We start from the raw sequence: 20471 nt of genomic DNA, 5'->3' as shown, positions 1-20471 counted from the left end.
TAAAATGAACACAACATTTAAATGATACCACACATCTCGAATACTGATTCACACTGTCAGAGTTTGAAGCTATGGAAAATATCATGTTACACACATATGATATAGAGATTCAGACTTTGTGTAATGACAAAGGAACACCCAGATTTTGGATCATGTTTCCACACTCTTAATGAATGAAGACATGATTAATTTGAACTCTTTTCTTCTGGATTCCTGGACTTTTAGCTGTTAAAGATTACGTGTGTGAATGAATATCAGCGCAGACAGTCGCAGTGGTCTTAATGAGCAAATGAGAGTTTTACTCACCTGACTTGTACTCAGGAGACAAAGCAGCTGTACAGGCTGGGCTGAGCACTGCTGAAGTGTCAGTGTCACTCTGACCTCGATAAGGAGAGCCTCCAGGCAACATAACGCTGGGCTGCTTTGTTACAGAGGAACAGATTGGCGGGGGATTGTGGGTAAATCTGCTGCCTCCACCCTCCATGGTTCACTAACAATGGTCCCACCCTGACATGGCTGTGTGCTGTTAAGCTTCTGTGTTCATTTTAAATACACCAACTTTCACTGAAGGTCTTAAAAGATGCTAGTTAGGAGACCTGGATAAGAAGAAGTCCTTGTTAGGTGAGGCTGGGGGTCACAGACCTTTGAACTCTGCTGCATATGTCACAAAACATTAAATGGAGCAGACAGGAAGTGAAGAAAGTCAGTCAGGAGGTTTGTTACAGAAGAGTTTGCCATTAAAGGTAAATGTAGACAGGCTCAGGTGTTGTTTAGGGGAAAACATTTCATTCATGTATTCTCTCAATCTAAGACCGAATGCTTGCAGAGATCTCACCGTTTGAAATACAGACAACATGTAAAAAATAAACTGCAAGCTGAACTCTGATTCTGCTGTGACCATGGATGTGAGCCACATGAAGTGATCTGAATGCATCGAAAAGTGCTGATGATTAAAATGTGGCATTAAAAGAAAAGAGGAGTGAGTGCTTAAACTAACAAGCATGCTTTGAGGACACTGAAGCACCGGCAGGAAACACTGAGGCACAGAAAGGACCGGTCTGAGCACATCGCCACCACGCTTGTGTGGGAACACTGAGTGTGTGATTGGAAACGAACATTGGACGAGCATTTCCAATCAGAGAGAGCGCCAGCGGACAGCGTGGTGGCATGGATCCAGAATGAACTCTGAAAGAGGTTTCTGCACCAATTCTTCATATTTTTACTTTCACGTGTTAATCCAGCCATCACACCAGAGAAAGTGAGCTTTCTTTTCCAGTTCTTTCTATACAAGTTGGATGTTTTCTATTAAACGGTTAGCTAAAAAAAGAGAGAGAAAAGTAACATCTGGTGATGCTGAACTGGCCACAGAGACCATGGCTAAGCAAATGAACTCAAGGCTGTCACATCAGGTTTTGCAGTGCTAAGATGTTATTGTGGTGGAAATACCATAATAAGTAACTAAACATGAAAGTGGAACTTGGCAACCAACAGAACCCTACCCCTGGTTATTTTATACCCTGAAAACAAGTGGATTTCCATTGTTAGAAGACCAGCTGAGTCATGTGGTTGGCAGGAAGCTCTCCTGGCAGTAGTGAACAGAAACGTCGTCTCCCAGCTGCTCTGAAGGACAGAATCAGAGGAGAGTGATCAACATCAAAGCCTGTGAGCAAAGCAAACTGAGCTTTTGGAGACATTTACAGAGAATACAGCCTGGAGAGGAGGGAGTCTAAGACCCTGCAGTGACCTGAGCCCGACCCTGAGATAAACATTTTTTTATTGCTGTTTCTTAAAGTATTATCTGTTCATTAAAGTCTATAAAAGCTTTCAGAGCAGTTTTAGTTTGCTGTTGTTGGCTCTTGGTTGATGCAAAGTGACCAAACACAGGTCAACTCATCCACCTTAATTTAAACAGAGGCTGTTGAGGAATAAACATATATTCTTAGTGCTTATTTTCTGATTATATTGTTTTATGTATTTTAGTAATAAAGGCTTGTAAAGCAAGGCCACTTTTGACTCATAAACTAAGTGCTCAGCCAGACTGAAAAACAGGAAGTCAGTGTAGAGCTGTACAAGCATATAAATAAAAACAGGAAACCAGACAAAAAGAGGAACTAGTAACATATAAGGAGTGTTTGTATCCAAACTATGTCTGACGTGTAAAGGACCAATAACACCGATATGAGACACATGTTTAGCTTCTAATGTCAGAGATTCTACAACTGGCTTTGGGCTGTGCAGGGCTCTCTCTCTCTTCCAGAAGATGATTGAATAAAGAATTATAAATGTTTTGACCGCTCTGAGTCGGGTTTTCTCTGTTCTATCATGGGGATCAAAGAATCGGGTTTAATAAGACCAACACGGATTCTGCACAAAGACGTAAACACAAAGCGCGGACCCGCCGACGGATCAGAACCAGTGAGATGTCGCCTTTCTCACCCGGCGGCACGGAACGGTTGTTCACGCCCTTTTTGCGCTGATTCTGAAGCTGCAGGTTTTATCTCTCTCCAAACAACATTGACCGAACCAGCAGCAAAAGAAGATCCAAACTACGCTTCACATAAACATCGTCATGAATTCCCTTTGACCTTTGCTGTTTTGCTTCCACCACGATCCCAGCCAACATGTATATATGGGCCCCACCTGGTTTTTGCTTGGGCTGGATGGGTACCATGTGGGCATGGGCTCAAACTGGGCTTTTTGTATGGGGCCTACTTGCGTTCTTCACATTAAACCCATATGGGCAATCCCAAGTGGGCACTTTTAGTAGGTCCTAGCTGGGTCAAACATGGGAAACACTTAACTTGGTCCAAAATGGGAAACACATGTAGGACCCACTTGGGTTTTCCACCTGGGATAGACATGGGCAAACACAGTCATTTAAGGATAGGCTGTTGCTGTGTGCCCCAGGTGGGGCAAAGTGAGGTAATCAATGTATTTTTTTTTAGCACTGATGACACAGGTGGGGCCCACCTGGTCAAACTATATGTGTCACACGTGGGAAAATGCAAGTCAGACCCTGAAAACATGTCTATGTGGGCCCCATATGGGTTATGTTAAGTTAATATGGGCATATATTTTACATGGGCTCAAGATTGTTTAGTATATATGGGACCCACTTGGGTTTCTCACATTAAATCCATATGGGTGGGCATCCAATGTAGGTCCTAGTTGGGTCAGTGATGGTAAATGTGTACATTGGTTCAAAATGGTAGCACATGCTTATGTGAGGATTCTTCTTCTGTGAAGAGCCAGAGAAAGTGTTATTTGAATAAAGGAGGATTTATTCCAAACAAGCCCATCACAGATTGCACACAACCCAGGGAGTTCTGAAAGTCAAATTGTAAAAAGAAACTCAAAAGAAAGTATGAACATAACTCTCTTTTATAACCTGCAGACGGCACCCATGGGGTACCATTCTCTAAGAAATCACCCTAACTTTAACATATTTGGCACAACCTCAGTCTATCACTTTTGCTACCCTTACGTACAGTCAGATGTTCTTGACCCTTCATTTTTGACCCTCTCAGTATTTAGCCTTGGCTAGCAAATGTACTCAAAGTCCACATTGAGACCTCAAGATGTTATGTGTTATCAGACACTACAACCCAGCTGTCAAGTGAGACTATAGGAACTTTGGTGTTTTTGAACATTCAATGTTACTCAAAACACTCTGCACACTATTCCAAATAACTGGTTTGAAACTGGTTACTTTTTAATTTTAGATTTCATTTTATGTACTTAATGTGAACTCTGCATGGTAGGCTGCATGGTGAGGCTCAGATAAGATAAATAAAGACTTCATGATTCTTCTTAGGTAAATTCACTTGTCACAGCGGCAATAATAAGTGATTAAAACGGACACAAGAGTAGAAAAAAGAAAAGCAAAAAATACGAATAAAAAACCTAAGATAAAAGTGAATTACACAGACAAAATCCAGATTTGGCATTTGCAAATTAAGGATTACTGGTTGTTCAAACAATTAAGACTATTTACTTGAGCAAACATGCAGTTGAGGATTTTTAGTAGATCAGATACACTCTACTGTATTAGAGAAAAGACAGTTAGCTACATGGAAGATGGAAGTTTTGGTTAATCAGATCCAGTAAAGCTCCTGAAGTATATTACCGATCTGTTAAAATGTTACTCTTCAAACTTGTGCCCTCAAATTATATAACCAGAAATAATTTATATTTTCTTTGAACTAGTGGAAAGGAGAGGGAATGGGGTCTTTCAAGCAGTCACACTTCAACTGTGTAACTCCCTTGTCCCTATGGTGTATTGACACTATTGAAACTTTTCAAAAGCAGTCTAATGTTAGAAGAGCTTTTAGGTAAACTGTTTCTGTTGTTGTTATTCTTCTTATCATTATTATATATTTTATTAATTATATTTTTATTATGATGTTGATTTGGGTGACAATTATTTGACAGATATTGTATATTCATATATATGATTAAAAACTCTTTAAAATATTTTTTTTTCTTTTAAACTTGTGTATTGTTTGACTTTTAAAATGTTTGTATCAGGTGTAAAATGACTTTTTAAATAAAGTTGTTTTTAATGTGAGCAGCTCCTATTGGCTCGTTTAAAAAGAGGGAGGAGCAGATTGCACCGCCTTGCGTCTCCCCGGTGTTTGAGAACCTGGAGGACAAAAGGATACCAAAGAATCGAAAACTATGACAAAGGTAAATACTGAAAGTTTGATAAGTTTTCATCAATGAGTATTTTAGTAAATTTCTATAGTTGTCCTAAACGGTATAAAACAATCAATATGCAGGTGGATTCACAATTAACCTAGTTACGCAGCCGAGAGCGAGCGCAGGAGAGAGCACCGCGGTAAAGTGAGCCGTCATTTGTGAGCCGCGGTCAAGCCAGCCGCCTCCTATCCGCCGCATAAATTTCCTTGCGCTTTTACACCAGTCTTTACGGTAGCGCCTTTTCGCTTTATATCCTGATTGAAAGCCTAGACTCGCGCACACGTGCGCGCGCGCGCGAACAGTCACACGCGCGCACACACAAATTACAATGGAACAGCCCAATACAGCCATCGTGACAGTCTGGTTGCATATTCAAAAATTCATTAAAAATCATTCTTAAAAGTTGATGCCAAGCTTTCAACACAAGCCTCTTCTCGGACACCTACTTAAGATAAGATAAGATAAGAGAGAACTTTATTAATCCCTCGGGTGGGTTCCTCTGGGAAATTCGATTTCCAAAAAAGCACAGCAACGACCGAAGTTACAGAGTTACAGAATATTATATAAAACAAATTTCCCACGTGTGGGACTAATAAAGGTTATCTTATCTTATCTTATATACACACACACACACACACACACACACACACACACACACACACATATATATATAATACAGAGACAATATAAATAAAATATACGAAGGGGATAAATAGAATAAATAGGAATAAAAAATAAAAATACAAGTGAATTGCACATTTCAAGTATTGAGGTCTATTGCACTGTTGACTATTTACAAAAAGTATTGCACAAGGTATTGTACAGTGAGGTGAAGAGGCACTACAGCTTAGTTGTTCCCTCCTTTGTCCTCCTGTTTCCCCTCCCTCTCCCCTCCAGAGAGGAGTTAAACAGTTTGATGGCGTGTGGGACAAAGGAGTTTTTAAGTCTGTTAGTTCTTGTCTTGGGGAGAAGCAACCTGTCACTGAACAGACTCTTCTGGTTGTTTATGGCCGTGTGCAGAGGATGCCCAGCATTGTCCATAATGTCCATCAGTTTCTTTAATGTCCTTTTCTCTGCCACTGTCACCAGAGTGTCCAGCTTCATGCCGACCACAGAGCTAGCCCTCCTGATCAGTTTCTCCAGCCTGGATGAGTCCTACTTTACCTCTGGGCCAGGTTTTACCCAGATTTACTGTAATATTACTCAGAAATCACAGTAAACTCATATTCAGTGCAATACAGTCAATACACTACAATTATGGAAATTTCAGAAATTCATTAAAAATCATCCTGAGTAGTTGAGGTCCAACTTTCAACACATCCCTCCTCCAGGAAACCTGCTGTACGTCTGGGCCAAGTTTCAGCCAGATTTACTGTAGAATTCCTCAGAAATTGCAGGGAACTTATGTTCAGTTCAAGAAAGGCTGAAAGACGACCACCACTGAACAAGACACACAAGCTGAAACGTCAAGACTGGGCCAAGAAATATCTCAAGACTGGTTTTTCTAAGGTTTTATGGACTGATGAATGAGAGTGAGTCTTGATGGGCCAGATGGATGGGCCCGTGGCTGGATTGGTAAAGGGCAGAGAGCTCCAGTCCCACTCAGACGCCAGCAAGGTGGAGGTGGAGTACTGGTTTGGGCTGGTATCATCAAAGATGAGCTTGTGGGGCCTTTTCGGGTTGAGGATGGAGTCAAGCTCAACTCCCAGTCCTACTGCCAGTTTCTGGAAGACACCTTCTTCAAGCAGTGGTACAGGAAGAAGTCTGCATCCTTCAAGAAAAACATGATTTCCATGCAGGACAATGCTCCATCACACGCGTCCAAGTACTCCACAGCGTGGCTGCAAGAAAGGGTATAAAAGAAGAAAAACTAATGACATGGCCTCCTTGTTCACCTGATCTGAACCCCATTGAGAACCTGTGGTCCATCATCAAATGTGAGATTTACAAGGAGGGAAAACAGTACACCTCTCTGAACAGTGTCTGGGAGGCTGTGGTTGCTGCTGCACGCAATGTTGATGGTGAACAGATCAAAACACTGACAGAATCCATGGATGGCAGGCTTTTGAGTGTCCTTGCAAAGAAAGGTGGCTATATTGATCGCTGATTTCTTTTTGTTTTGTTTTTGAATGTCAGAAATGTATATTTGTGAATGTGGAGATGTTATATTGGTTTCACTGGTAAAAATAAATCATTGAAATGGGTATATATTTGTTTTTTGTTAAGTTGCCTAATAATTCTGCACAGTAATAGTCACCTGCACACACAGATATCCCCCTAAAACAGCTAAAACTAAAAACTACTTCCAAAAACATTCAGCTTTGATATTAATGAGTTTTTTGGGTTCATTGAGAACATGGTTGTTGTTCAATAATAAAATTATTCCTCAAAAATACAACTTGCCTAATAATTCTGCACTCCCTGTAGGTCTGTTGACAGAGCTCTGTACAGGTCTGCTCGAGCTGACTTGAAAAGGGGTCCCACCTGTCCAGCAACAACACATGGCATGGAATAATAGACATCATAAACCACAGAGGCAGAACTGTGAAAACAGAAAACCTGAGTGTGCAGCTAGCAGAGGACATAAACAGCTTCTTCGCCCGCTTTGAAACACCACAACAGCAGCATTCATCTGCCTCAGCCCTGCTCCCATCCTCATCCTCACCTGGTTCCTGCACCGCTCCACTCACTGTAACGGAGCACGATGTCAGATGTGTGTTCCTAGCAGTGAACCCCAGGAAGGCGGCCGGTCCAGACGGAATACGTGGTAAAGTGCTAAGACCATGTGCCCACCAGCTCACCCTCATCTCCACCAGAAGCTTCAACCTCTCACTGGATGAAGCAGCCATCCCATCCTGTCTAAAATCAGCCACAATCATCCTAGTACCAAAGAAGTCTCCCATCACCAGCCTGAACTATTATTGCCCTGTGGCCCTCACACCGGTAATCATGAAACTAGTCCTTCAGCACACCAAGGATTACCTCCCCCCAGAATTCGACCCCCACCAGTTTGCATACCGTGCAAACAGATTCACAGAAGATGCCATCACCCTCCACTCGGTGCTGAGTCACCTAGAACAGCGGCAGAGCTACGCCAGAATGCTCTTTGTGGACTACAGCTCACCCTTCCACCACTCGCCCATTGAGAGCCTACTAACTTACTGCATCACAGTATGGTACGGCAGCTGCACTAAGGCGGATAGAGCCACCCTCCCAGCATGTTTGCAATGAGTAGGAGATGCTCTGTATCTCACTGTACAACTGTATAGTGACAAAGGTATTGGGTTCTTTTCTAAAAATTGCTATAAACAGAGGAACCCAAACTGATGAAAAGTGGCGAATATTTTTTTTCAAATGACTATTTTTAGTGGATGTTTGATATAGAAGCAGAATGACAGAATGTTAAAAGAAGTTACTTTTAGTCGCTCTAAGCTGGGCATTGCGTTCTCTGGCTGTTCAAAGCCATGGAACTTTAGACTTTCCAAGCAGATAATGATGGCCATGCTGATGTTCTTTTCAGTACATTTTACTTTATGTTCATTTTCATTTTTATGATGTTTCTATTTTTACATAATTCCTCCCACATAGCAAAATTGGTATGGCCTGGATCTGTCCCACACAATGTGCTTACACATGGCCTGCGTACCGCAAAGAATGACGGCCCTATGGTGGCCCAGATCTGGTTTACCAGAGGTGGCCCACACATGCGCCAGCACAAGGCCAGTTGCAGACACACTGCTGGCCCTGTGCTGGCCCAGAACAGTTTCAGCTCTGGCCCCAGATGTCAGCCTAATGTGTACCTTAGCCATGTAAGCCATGTAATAACAACATGTGCTGGAACATAATAGTGCAAAAGTAACATGACGAAACTCTGTTCAGACAGTGAATGGACTGATTCTTATACAGCACTTTTTTACTCACCCATATTACTCAAAGTGCTCTATACAACATGTCACATTCACCCAATTAGGTGTCCCAGAGGAGGAATGTGTTGAAAGTTGTACCTCAACTACTCAGGATGACTTTTAATGAATTTCTGACATTTCCATAATTGTATTGACTGTATCGGGCTGTTTCATTGTAATTTGTGTGCACGCATGTGCGTGCGACTGTTCGCGCGCGCGCACGTGTGCGCGGGTATAGGCTTTCAATCGGCACATAAAGCGAAAAGGCGCTACCGTAAAGACTGGTGTAAAAGCGCAAGGAAATTTATGCGGCGGATAGGAGGCGGCTGGCTTGACCGCGGCTCACAAATGACGGCTCACTTTACCGCGGTGAGAGAGCGAGGCTACACTTAGATCAAGTGTAAAACAGCCGGTTTCAGTTTAAGCGTTGTTTTCGATAAATTTCTCAAAATATGTTTTGTCTCACTCCCATTTCTTCTTGTTGCATGTTGAAGCTCTACTTGGAACCTCGTTAAGATCCAACTATGCAAAACATGATTTATTTATTTATTTTACATTTTTCAAGTGGTCAAGTGGACTGTACTAGTGTTAAAAAACACACTCCAGTAAAAGCTAAAGCAGTGGTTCAACTTATTTACTCGAGTAAAAGTCAAAAAGCACAGGCTCAAAGTAAGAAAGTCAAACCTAGCTCTTTGGAGGATGTTTCTGCCAGCTGCTTTTGTTCAAAGCTAGCTGAACCTTGTGCTATTTAATGTAATAATAACATATTAGAAAATGGGAATACAAACTTTGGTCTAATGGATTTTCTTATGCCTGCATAGTTGGTATGAAGGTGGAATTCAGTCGATGAATCTCAGCATCATCAGGTAAATTTATATGAATGTCTGCTTCACTTGATATAATCAATCAAGATCAAGATCTGATGGCACCTGCAGTCATTCTGGTGTTGTGGGAAAAAAGTGGGGCCACTTTTATCCCTGACTATGGCACATGGTATCTCTCTTATGCCACATCTCCTGGTGATTATTACACAGACACGCCTCACTGCTTAGGCTCAAATCACTTGGATGTTTTTCTTGCACTTGTACATTGTTTTGCACTTTGCTGCTTCTCATCGTGGCCAGGACATCCGTGTAAAAGACGTTTTCTAATCTCAATGGAGATTTTTTTGCTGGTTAAATAAAGATTAATGAAAGAATGTTTGAAGGTTTGTGGTGACGTCAGATAATAAATCCCGACAAAGTGGTTAAAGCAGAAGTAACAAGCCCGTTTATTATTGTTAGGAGTGGAAAGTACAGGCAGTAGCGGTTTTTGATATGGCGACACGGGCGGCATCGTGGTGGGGGGGGCGGCATCACGGGCATCGGCAAAGAAAAAAACAAAACAAACAAAAATAATGCTCGTACTCATGCTGCCCCGACATCAGCCAGCGCGTATTGGGAATGGCACAGGCACCGATCGGTTTTTTATCGCCCCTTTGCTGGGAGTAAGGGCGCCCTCCGTTTGCGAGGTGCGCCTGCTGCTTGTGGCACAGGGAGGAGAGGGCGGGGCACCCTGGTGCCAGAGCCACCAGAGGTTTCCATCAGGCCTGAAAGGGATTAAAACCACACCCATACGCTAGAGATGCAACATGAGGAATGTGTGATCACGATAGGAGCTCATGCATGCATGAAACAAAACAAAGAACAATTAATAAGCCACGATTTCTTTAGAAGAGTGTTCAACAAAGACAGCCGAGCCCACAGGCACTACCTTTAATAAAGCAAGAATGCAGGAATGCATGACGCCTTCTCTTTCCCAGCTTTTTTTCTCCCCACATCAGATTCAAGCTCCAGCAAGCACGTGCTACAAATAATCAGTTGGTGCCAGTGTCAACACCCCCTCACCCACCCCTCCTCTGGATGGGAGAAAAAAAAATCTATACGTAGATGATTTTCACAAGTTGTGAAAGCTGTACAACTTCCTTTTAAAACCCATTTCCTCGTTTGATCACGCCCCTTTTAACACCAACAACACATACACTGCTGTCCATCTCGCCCTTACATCAAGGACATTTTACTACAGTCAGTCAATTTTTCATCACAGCCAGCAATTCTTCAGTGTTCACTGACACCCGACTCACTCAGCTGGCAGAAGAAGCATTTTAGTTCTGACAGAGGACACTGACGATGGAAGACAGGAAGACCCCACAGAGGACTCGTGGGTGCAGTGCAGGGGCTGGTGTGACAGAGGATGCTGTGGGCGGATGAGCCGCTGTAGCGACTCCTAAAGGAGCAGTAGCAACAGCCGAAGAGGGAGGGGGGAAAAGGAGGAGGCTCCTCCTCCCTCCGTTGATACGTCAGCAGCGGGATTGCGGGGTGTTTCCGGAGCTCCTCTCTCACGTTCACTCTTCTCCGGTTCAGGATCGAACCGGTCACGTCTTCGCGGAGCGCCTTTGAAACGAAGCTACGAGGATTCCCTGTGTGGTGGACTTGTCCCAGGATGACTGCGCTGACTGCGGGAACAGGCATGGAAAGACCGGCAGGTGAGACATGTTCATCTTTGTCCACCAGCAGAAGCGCGCTGGCTGACCCGAGAGCTGCGCCGACAGCCGCCGTGTGTGCCGGGAGCGCACACGGCGGCTGTCGGCTTAGTCCTCCTCTGGGATTCCGGCTCCTCCTCGTTCTCTAGAGACAAAGGCTTGTGTGTGCGCGCGTGACTGTGACCTTTTTGTGTGGAATATGCGAGTCTTCAAAGTAAATAAGAGCTTTTATTGGGGAAGTCACAGTTGACACTAGTTTGTGCTTTGATATAAACATAGTTTGTTTGATTCTGTTGTCGTTACTTTGTCTGTAGCACTGCTTCAGAGGGCCAACTGTGAGACATGATACTAAGTGCGCAGAAACCAGAACAGGTAGTGCAGGATTCCTCCGGTTTCCCTTCCCGAGCCTGGTTTTTCCAGCTCTGTTTTGGGCACAGCTGGAAAAGACTGGAAATAGAAACTCCACTGGTGTTGCTGAAGATGCTCACGGAGGCAGGGCCGTTTGTTAAACGCTGACTCGAGTTTTCATCTGTCTGTTCTTTTGTCTTCAGGTCCTCAGTGACTGCAGCCAGGCAGCCTGCCCTCCCCCGTAACCTTTGAAGTGAGGCCAGGGTGTGAAGTATTTTCCAACCAAGTAAACTCTTCAAACACCTTCAGAGCCCCCTGACACACACTCTCGCTGCCAAGGATGCAGAAAGCAAGCTGACCCTGGACACAAGTAAAAAGCAGAATAGTAACAAGCCAGAGGAGATAACCAGATCTGCTTTATTCATTAAGAGCGGCCACTCCATCACAGGGCACAAACATGGGGAACCAGCTAACAGGCACGGCCCCTAACAGCCCATTCCTCCCCAACTTTCAGTCACTGCATGTGGTGGTGATTGGTTTGGACTCTGCAGGGAAGACCTCCCTGCTCTACAGACTCAAGCTGAGGGAGTTTGTTGAGACCAGCCCCACCAAGGGATTCAACATGGAAAGGATTAAAGTGCAAATCGGACACTCCAAAGCCAACACCACAACTTTCCAAGTGTGGGACGTTGGTGGTCAGGAAAAGCTGAGGCCCCTCTGGAAGTCGTACACTCGGAGGATGGACGGGCTGGTGTTCGTGGTGGACGCAGCGGAGATGGAGCGCATGGAGGAGGCCAAGGTGGAGCTCCACCGGATCACCCGGTCAGCTGAAAACCAGGGGATTCCTGTGCTGGTTCTGGCAAACAAACAAGACCTGGATGGAGCGCTGTCATCTACAGAGGTAATTATCAAATATGAATGGCCGGCATTATTGCTCTGGGCACAGCATCTACTTCTTATTGTTCTTTTTTAGCTCTGTGGCTGTGGTTGGAGGTATAGTCACTCTACACTTGCAGTACACTTCCACCCATCAGTTTGCGTGGGGACTTCCTTCGTAGCATGTTAGGTAGGTTGGTGATTTTAGGCTGGCTTTGGATGTGAGGTCAGTAAAATCCTTTAAAGTGCATAGAGTAATGCTCTGTGTGAAAGGCTGGTTAGATGTGTCGCTGTCCTCGGCTGTGCTCACAGAGGTGGCAGAGTAGAGCAGGGACCGTAGGCAGTGTCGGGCCAAGGCAGAAGTCACCGGGTGGGCGAGTACTTCTCAGTGCTGGAGCAGCAGCTGATTATGTATTTGTATTTTTCTGGCCCAGCCTACAGAGCGCAACACGAGAAAGATAGGAACGTCCAACGCTGCCAACAACTGAATATTATATTTATGGTTAGAGAAAGGAAATGTCGGGGTGGGAGTGATAAAGCCTCCGACCTGTCTCTAACCTAAACACCCTACAGCTGCCAGGTCAGTCAACAAAGGTCTATAAAGTATATACAAAAACAACGAGTCTAGCTCATCTAGCCACAGGAACCTCACCACACACAGTACACAACTTAATACAAAGTACAGGGTTAAACGTATTTGGAAGCAGGAAGTAGGCAGGGCCATGCCAGTCTTGATGTGTCCCAGTTTATAGCCAGCCCCATTCAGTCTTGCAGCCGTCAGCCTCCACCTGGAACTTGCATTAGCAAAAACAGGAGAGAAAAAGAACACCACCACTCTCAGGCTGGAGGAGCAAAAACAGCTCACAAAATGATGACATGGGTCATAACAGTTTGTGTTTCAGCCTCGCTGAGCCCTCAGAGGGCAGACGCACATACATTGTGATGTTTGTTATTAAAAGAATACATGGATGTGCACATTTGAGGCTACCCTGCCAGCACAAACACAGTGTAGCTGTGGGAGGCACTGAGTGGGCTGGAGCAACAGGTTTGCATGTAGCAGGAGTTCAGCATGATGTGGGTGCATCATGTGCATGAAGTTCCAGTTTTGTGGATGAACACATTATTTTCTTCGCCCTACACCTGAGCCAGCAGAGATGGCAACAGCACAGAGTCACACATGAAGCGACAGATGTGCCGTCGCTGCAGGGTGACCTCCGTAAACTGCAGCATCAGCACAACTGTAAAGTGAAAAAATGTTGTTTTTGTTGGTCTGTCCTTTTGTTTAGAGGATAGTGCGGTTAATGGTGTGTGCTTTGTTTAGCCTCATCACTCCTGCAGAAACATGCGTACGTCATCCTTTAGGACCTGCTTCTGAAAGCGACTTTCACACTCAGAGTTCGTAGCTTATTGCTTCCTATGACGCTGTTGGGACTAACCTCACTTTTCTCGTTTAAGGTGGAAAAGGTGCTGGGCCTCCACGAGCTGAGCTCCTCCACCCTGCACCACACGGAGGGCTGCTCAGCACTGAATGGTCAGGGTCTGCAGCCCGGCCTGGAGAAACTCTATGAGATGATTGTGAAGAGGAAGAGGATGCTCCGACAAAGCAAGAAGAAAAGCTGATGGAAATAAAGGGGTGCAGGTCAATTTGTGAGCACTTGTGTCTGTGACACTCGGGGAACTTGGTGAATGTGGGAAACCAGAAAGAAGCTGGTCAGTCCTGTGGATCAGGTGCAGTGTTTCCAACCAAGTGTAGACTCTGTTCCTGGAGACATTTGGACCTTTGAAACTGCTTCTCATTGTCTTTAACTCTCAGAGGACCACAGAGCTCTGCGGAGGGAGTGACCGCGCTGCTGGCAAACACTCACTGAAGCACGCACTAACGCCGAAGGATGTTCGGTTACTGGTGCAGACGGCCCGTGTTACACCCGATCACCTAAATCTTCACCCTGCCTCAGACTGAGCAACACTTCTGTGCACCCACAGGAACTTCCTGTGTTTGAATCTGCCCGAGCATATCGCTGTCACTCTCACCGGGCTTTGCTCCTCACAGCTGGATGTTTCTGGATTGTTAAGTTCAGACAAGTTTTTACAATGGCTTCATACTGTTTTGTAAAATATGAATAAATTGAGCAACGTTAGCATTGTTTCCCTGAGAACATTGTTTTATTCATCGTGCCCTGGGAGCCTGTCCCAGCTGCCACAGAAGCGGGGTACACCTGGACGGGTCACCAGTTCACCCAGCCCCACTAACCTCAGTAGTATCCATGCAGACGCGGGAGTCTGCTGATGTTGTTAGCCTAACCCTAACACATGTCTGCATCTCCTCAGTGAATATTAAGATGTTTATTTAATGCCATATTAATTTAATGATGTTCTGTTTTTTGTCTTGTAATTATTTAAATCAGGCTCATGGTTTGCTGAAGTCTTTCTCGGCTGTCACACCCTGTACAGCTCGATATGTATAAACTTAATTCTCCTGAAGTTGTGTAAAATGAGTTGCATGAAAACACCAATGCGATGTGCACACAGCGGAGGTGTGGTGCCATCTTTGAGCTTTACAGTACTACAGATTGAACACACACGTGTGATTTGGTACTCTATAACTAAAGCTGAGTTGAACTGAATCCTAATAAAACTTGTGCTTTTTGCTGTGATGGATGGACTCGGTGTTTTACGATTCTGTTGGCAGCCTCTGAAATTCACGCAGCGAAGCTTCACACAGGAATGTGAAACACACCCACATAGCTGTCTAAATACCAAACACTCATTCCTGTTTAACACCATTATTCTGGCTCTGATTTCAAGACCAGTGAATACATACGAGCACGTCTGAATGGAAGCCAGGGACTCACCATATATACTGTGCATGTCTTTGGACTGTGGGAAGGAACCCATGCAGACTCCACCCAGGAAGGCCCCAGCTAGGGATGGTTGGCAGCAGATCCTCTGGGTGTGAATGACCATGAGTTATTATCATCACTGATGAATTACTAACAATAGTCCATACAGATATTCCAAAGTGGAAAGGCATTCTTCAGCCATCCCACGAGGAGTTTAGACAAAGCTTAACCCCCCTGGTATTAAAAGCCTGCTGTGCCCACTCAGTCAGCTCCTCAGTCAATGCAATTATCCTGATTGGAGGCTCCCCCCTGCTGCACCTCAGCTGTCGGAGCAAAAAGTAAATAGCATGATTCCCTGTGCACACGCATACTTCATGTATGCGTGTGCACAGGGCGTGTGTGACTTCAGGTGTGACTTGCAAGGTTAATCCACAGGTTGAAAAAGGAAATGCTATTCAAAGAAATCACCTCAGTGTTACAAGCTCTTCTTGAATGTGAAACATGAGGAGGATGTGCATACTTCAGGCTACTGATCGAACTGCATGCCCATGGGGAGTCAGCTTATCCTACAAGGCTGCTCACACCTTCTTTGGCATCTTTATTGAACAAATAAAGTGAGCTGCTGCTTGGGTATCAAATAATGGATTTGGTTTGTAGCTGGCACAGGGACCCGGTCGTTTCCTGGTTCAAACCTTGTTATCTGCTGTGTGCAGTTTGCATGTCCTCCTTTGCCTGCGTGGGTTTCCTCCATGCGCTCCAACTTCCCAAAGTGAACGTGAATTTCAAATGAAATTCAAACCCCCAGCCCCTGGCATTTAAATCCCTGATCAAACCTGCTGTGCCCACTCAATCAGAATTTCAAATGAAATTCACGTTGGCTTATCTGGAGGTTTTGTTAGCTGAACACAAGCAAGCACACAAGATGACTTCTTGTGTACATATGACAGAAACTGGTACACCAGCACTCCCATTCTATGGTTTGTATTCCCTGCTGCCAGCTGTCTGTGTACACAGTCATAGCAGGAAGAGCAGCTGCACTGACGTAAACGTGCTGGTCCACACCCAGCCATCAGGTGTCACAAACAGGCTGGTCTAGATACCTGGCACATTCCCTGCAGGCAATGCAACCATGACAAACACTGCAGCTGCACTAGTGTTGCTACTGTTTCACGGGCAGGGAGACAAGTCAACACTTAGATGAAGAATTGGATACATTAAAGCCCGAGGATCACAGCATCGGGTTTCTTCGCAGACAGACAATAACAAACAAACACACACAAAAATGCTGCCATCTATATGCAAGACCCACCTCAGCTGTCCATCTGCATCTAAAGGTCAAAGGTCACTCTTTGAGGATGCCAGCATTCACATTTTGGACAGAGAAGACAGATGGTTTCAAAGAGCATCAGTGGCTGTATCCCAATTCAGGGTCTGCAGCCTTACCGGTCCTCAAGGGCCGCACTCAAAGAGGCTGGAAGTGCGAGGCTTGTAGGCTCGTGAAATGTGACGGTCTGGCCTCCGTCGTGCCGCCCAGGTTGCCTAGCAACCATGATACTAACAGCTGGAAACGTTTCATACAGCTTTGTTTGACAGAAATGAAGGAGAACATATTTTGTTCATTTGTTTGTTTGTTTCTACATGAGCTCTGTGTGATTTGATAAGTATCTGAGGCTGAGACCACAGGACTGTAAAACATGATTGTTGGGCTTCATTTCTGTGCTGAACAGTCATTTTAAGATCAGTTAGTAAATAACAATTAGATGTTGTTCATGAGACTAAAGTCATCTCACTGTGGTGATGTAAATATAATATGGCCAATATTATAGTTATTATATTAATCATTATCAGTTATTACAGCAGTGAACATGAACTCTGTGTCAAATACTGAGCCTCAGTAAAGATTCAAGTTGCATTTATTTATATTTCCTATCACCTTAAATCTTCACTTAAAGACAAGTATCTGTGACAGTGTGTATACAGATGTATTATATATAAGAGACAAATATTGTTCGTTTAATATGTTGTCATTACTAAATGTGGCTCAATGCTTACATACATGTGTAAAAAGCAAATGTAGGAGCTGTGATAACTGTGTCTGATAGAATGAAGAGTAGACTGATATATGAAATATTCCTTTATTGGGTGAGAAAATCAGACCATGTCATAACTGCTGTAAGTCACACAGAATAGACATCAGAGCCTTAAACAGGCTGACGTCTGCTAAATGGGTCAAACTGGGCAGAAAGTCTACAAACACATAACATCCTTATAGAATATGATGTAACATATATGTCACACAGTGGAAATTTGTATTTATCTTGTATATTGTTTTTATTCTGATTTTTAGTGTTTATTTATGAGTGTCGTTTTATTTGCATGGTTTTATTCTGTTTCTATTGCATGGTTTTTAATGTTTTATGTAACATGGTTTTTATCCACTGTGGACTGGCTGCACATGGGACAAATTAGCTGATAGGGACCACCTGCTGAGGCAGGGGTGTGTCCAGAGGTGGCCTATCAGCTGTGTAAAGACCTTTTAAAAACAGGCTAGCTGAGCACTGAAGGAGGGAGGCCCCAGACTGGAAGGTTAATGCGAGATGGCCAGCGTGACGCGGCGACCCAGTCCTGACCTCATGGAACGGCAACAGTAAGAGACGACGCTGTGATTGGCAGCAGGGCAGAGGTTTACCTCTGCCTGCATTTGTGAGCAGGGCCTCTACTGTTGTCTACTGTTGTTTAGTGAATGTAGAAAATGGTAGTTTTACAGGTTTTAGAATTGTTTTAGTAGATTGACAACATTTTATTACGTACATTTTAAGGGTGTTTTTATTTGTGCTCCCTGGCCCAGTAATAAACTGTTTCTGATCCGACCTGCTTCCTCTCTGTGCCCGTGGTATCTGACTCGCTTGTACCCCCTTGTATTTTAAAGAATCTTTCTTTTTAGCGTGACATTCTGGCGCGACCGCTTTAGTGTCGCCGCGCGTTACATATAGATCATATATAAACAGTTACAGCAATATGATGCAACAAACACAGCAGCTACTGATCCAAAATACTCAAAGCTTCATAGAACTGAAACCAACATTTATTTTAGCTCCATTCTGCTGCTGATACAGACTTTAGGTTTCTGAACATTAAACTTGTTGCTGCCTTTCATGGTGTGTAACTTGAAGGCCCTGAGTACTTTCTCCCACACTGGAAACACTGGGATGATCACATTATTTGAACATTACCTAATAAGACTGATTCAGCACAGACAGTTATGTTAAACTTTCCTAGCAGTCCTTCACAAACAGGGAACAGTCTGTCTATTCTCTCCATCTGTCAGCTGCTGCTGGCTCTTCCTCCTCCTCTTCCTCACACACTGCTGAGTTTGTCCTGGTGGATCATCAGGGCTGCAAAGCCTCACAGATGATGTGCAGCAGTGGGTCCCTCAGTCTGTCCTCACTCTGGACACTTGCAGTCGTCACACATGGAAATCAAATGTGTGATAAGCTGCAGGATTCAAACACAAGTGTAACTTATAAACACATGTTCATACTTTTATTCCACAATCAGAGAGAAAGAAACAGAGAGAGAGTGCAGGACAGACAGACAGGTGACAGTCTCAGGTGTACACACTGCTACACAACAGCACAGAGAAGCAGGATTTAGTGTTTGTGTTATTACGAGTGTAAACAAGAAGAGTTCCAGATGGTGCAGTGGACACATGTGTGACTGCTGTGATTAAAGCATCTTTCTTTCAGCTTAACGAGTGAACCGTCAGCTCGTTCAAACACACGTTAAAGTGCGTTTGGCTCGACACCACCGAACAGAGGCAGCAATATAACACAGCTAACATTAACAGTGCAGTGAATCCTGCTTGTGCCGTGATGTTCAGGACTGCAAACCGAGCAGCATCACTGACTTTCAGCTTGTTGTGTTTGTGGATATATGACTGACTTTAATTATCCACAAAATCATCACAATCTCTGTCAGATTAAGGTCGACTATATATATATATTTTAAAGTAAAGGCTTTAAAACTAAGTTAGTTGTACACATCACTAATGTCACATAACTTTGCCGACATGTGGCCAACATTAATGTTTTAATGTTCTTCGTTATTAAACATTCGCACATAAATAACTGACATCATATTCAGTACTTACTGTTAAAAGTTTACTATGCATTCTGGGATATGTTGGGCCATGAAGTCTACACTGCCACATCCTTAAAATTCAGGGAAATAAAGGACGCATTTCGAGCAGCCTTTGTATTGGGACAGCCTTCGTCGCGTCGCTGTGACGTAGTCGGCCTTAAAATGCAGCCTTTAAGGCTGCAGACCCTGAATCGGGATACAGCCTATGTCCACTGTGAACAACCATCCTTGAACAGAGGGCGGAGCTTTAACGCCCACTCACATCCTGGGCCATTTGACCTCAGGCAATCACGTGATAGGGTGGGGCTAGGTTTAATTATGGATTCACACGAAACCTTGGCTGATTGTGACCTACACCCATTTTCACACCTTGGCTCGTGTGATTAGGTAATAAATTAGGCTCGTGTGAGGATCAACAGGGGGTCCATGACCCCCTTGGGGGACACTCCTATAAGGGTTAAAAAAAATCTGGGACTCTCCTCCATTTGACCTTAGAAATGAAGAAGCTTCTTGGATGAAACGTTTTCAAGAAACTTAAAGAAGTCCTGATGCTTTTCTTTCAAAGCTCCTCAGACTACGATGAGCTGGATCACTGAGAACCTTCACATATCTACATGATGACACTTGCAACTCAAGTAACTTATTCTACTGCATGTGAGCCTGGATCATTGTTGTTTTAAGGATCAGAAAACAGATGCCTAAAAATGTGGTTTGAAACAGGACATGTGGTTCAGGTGGTACCACAGGAGGGGGGCTGCTTACTAATATGACTATATATATATGTAAAAGCACTGTGTGTGTGAGAGAGAGGTTATTGAGACTTGTAGTCAAGTCGATGCTTCAAGTGCTCAAATCGAGGAGAGAGACAGCGCTTTGAGCACTCCGGGAGAGTAGTGCTATATAAGTAGCAGTCCATTTAAGCATTTAAAACCACTGCTCATCCCCTGCACACTGAGTGGAAGAGTCTGCAGAGCAGTTCTGTGAGAGCTGACTCTCTGCTCACCAGCTGTCCAGAAAAAGATGGTCGGGATTATGCTCAGTCAATATTTCCCATGTGGGAACCAGCTGTTCAGGACTCTGGGTGATGATGTAATGACAAAAACAGTAGACGTGAATTGGATCTTCATATGTATATGTGTGTGT

General features: G+C 44.1%; 1 protein-coding gene and 1 long non-coding RNA gene across 2 annotated transcripts in view; one reads left to right on the top strand and one right to left on the bottom strand.

Moving 5' to 3' along the window:
* The window catches only part of LOC146670765 (uncharacterized), a 428660-nt gene extending 423495 nt beyond the window's left edge, over positions 1–5165 (bottom strand). The window contains exons 1-2 of the long non-coding RNA XR_014911368.1: positions 4999–5165; positions 4834–4964 (exon numbers count right to left, since the gene is read on the bottom strand). This is a non-coding gene — a long non-coding RNA (uncharacterized LOC146670765). The remainder of the gene's footprint in view (positions 1–4833; positions 4965–4998) is intronic.
* A 5638-nt stretch (positions 5166–10803) lies between these two features.
* On the top strand, positions 10804–14997 carry LOC146670764 (ADP-ribosylation factor-like protein 4D). Its single transcript, XM_085402833.1, has 3 exons — positions 10804–11127; positions 11676–12373; positions 13804–14997. The coding sequence occupies exons 2-3, from the start codon at positions 11930–11932 to the stop codon at positions 13966–13968; spliced, it is 609 nt and encodes a 202-aa protein (XP_085258959.1). The 5' UTR covers positions 10804–11127; positions 11676–11929; the 3' UTR covers positions 13969–14997.
* The last annotated feature ends 5474 nt before the right edge of the window (positions 14998–20471 follow it).

Source organism: Rhamphochromis longiceps, linkage group LG4, assembly GCF_057381845.1.
Source record: "Rhamphochromis longiceps isolate RC_006_pf linkage group LG4, R_longiceps_female_GT1.1, whole genome shotgun sequence".
Classification (NCBI taxonomy): domain Eukaryota; kingdom Metazoa; phylum Chordata; class Actinopteri; order Cichliformes; family Cichlidae; genus Rhamphochromis; species Rhamphochromis longiceps.
The sequence above is the reverse complement of the archived record's forward strand: the minus strand, read 5'-3'. Positions and strand labels throughout refer to the sequence as shown.

Excerpts from the sequence above, each read along its gene's own strand:
- LOC146670764 (XM_085402833.1), top strand. The coding sequence starts at position 11,930 with ATGGGGAACCAGCTAACAGGCACGGCCCCTAACAGCCCATTCCTCCCC. Across the intron at positions 12,374-13,803 it reads GAGCGCTGTCATCTACAGAG|GTGGAAAAGGTGCTGGGCCT; the intron begins GTAATTATCAAA and ends TTCTCGTTTAAG.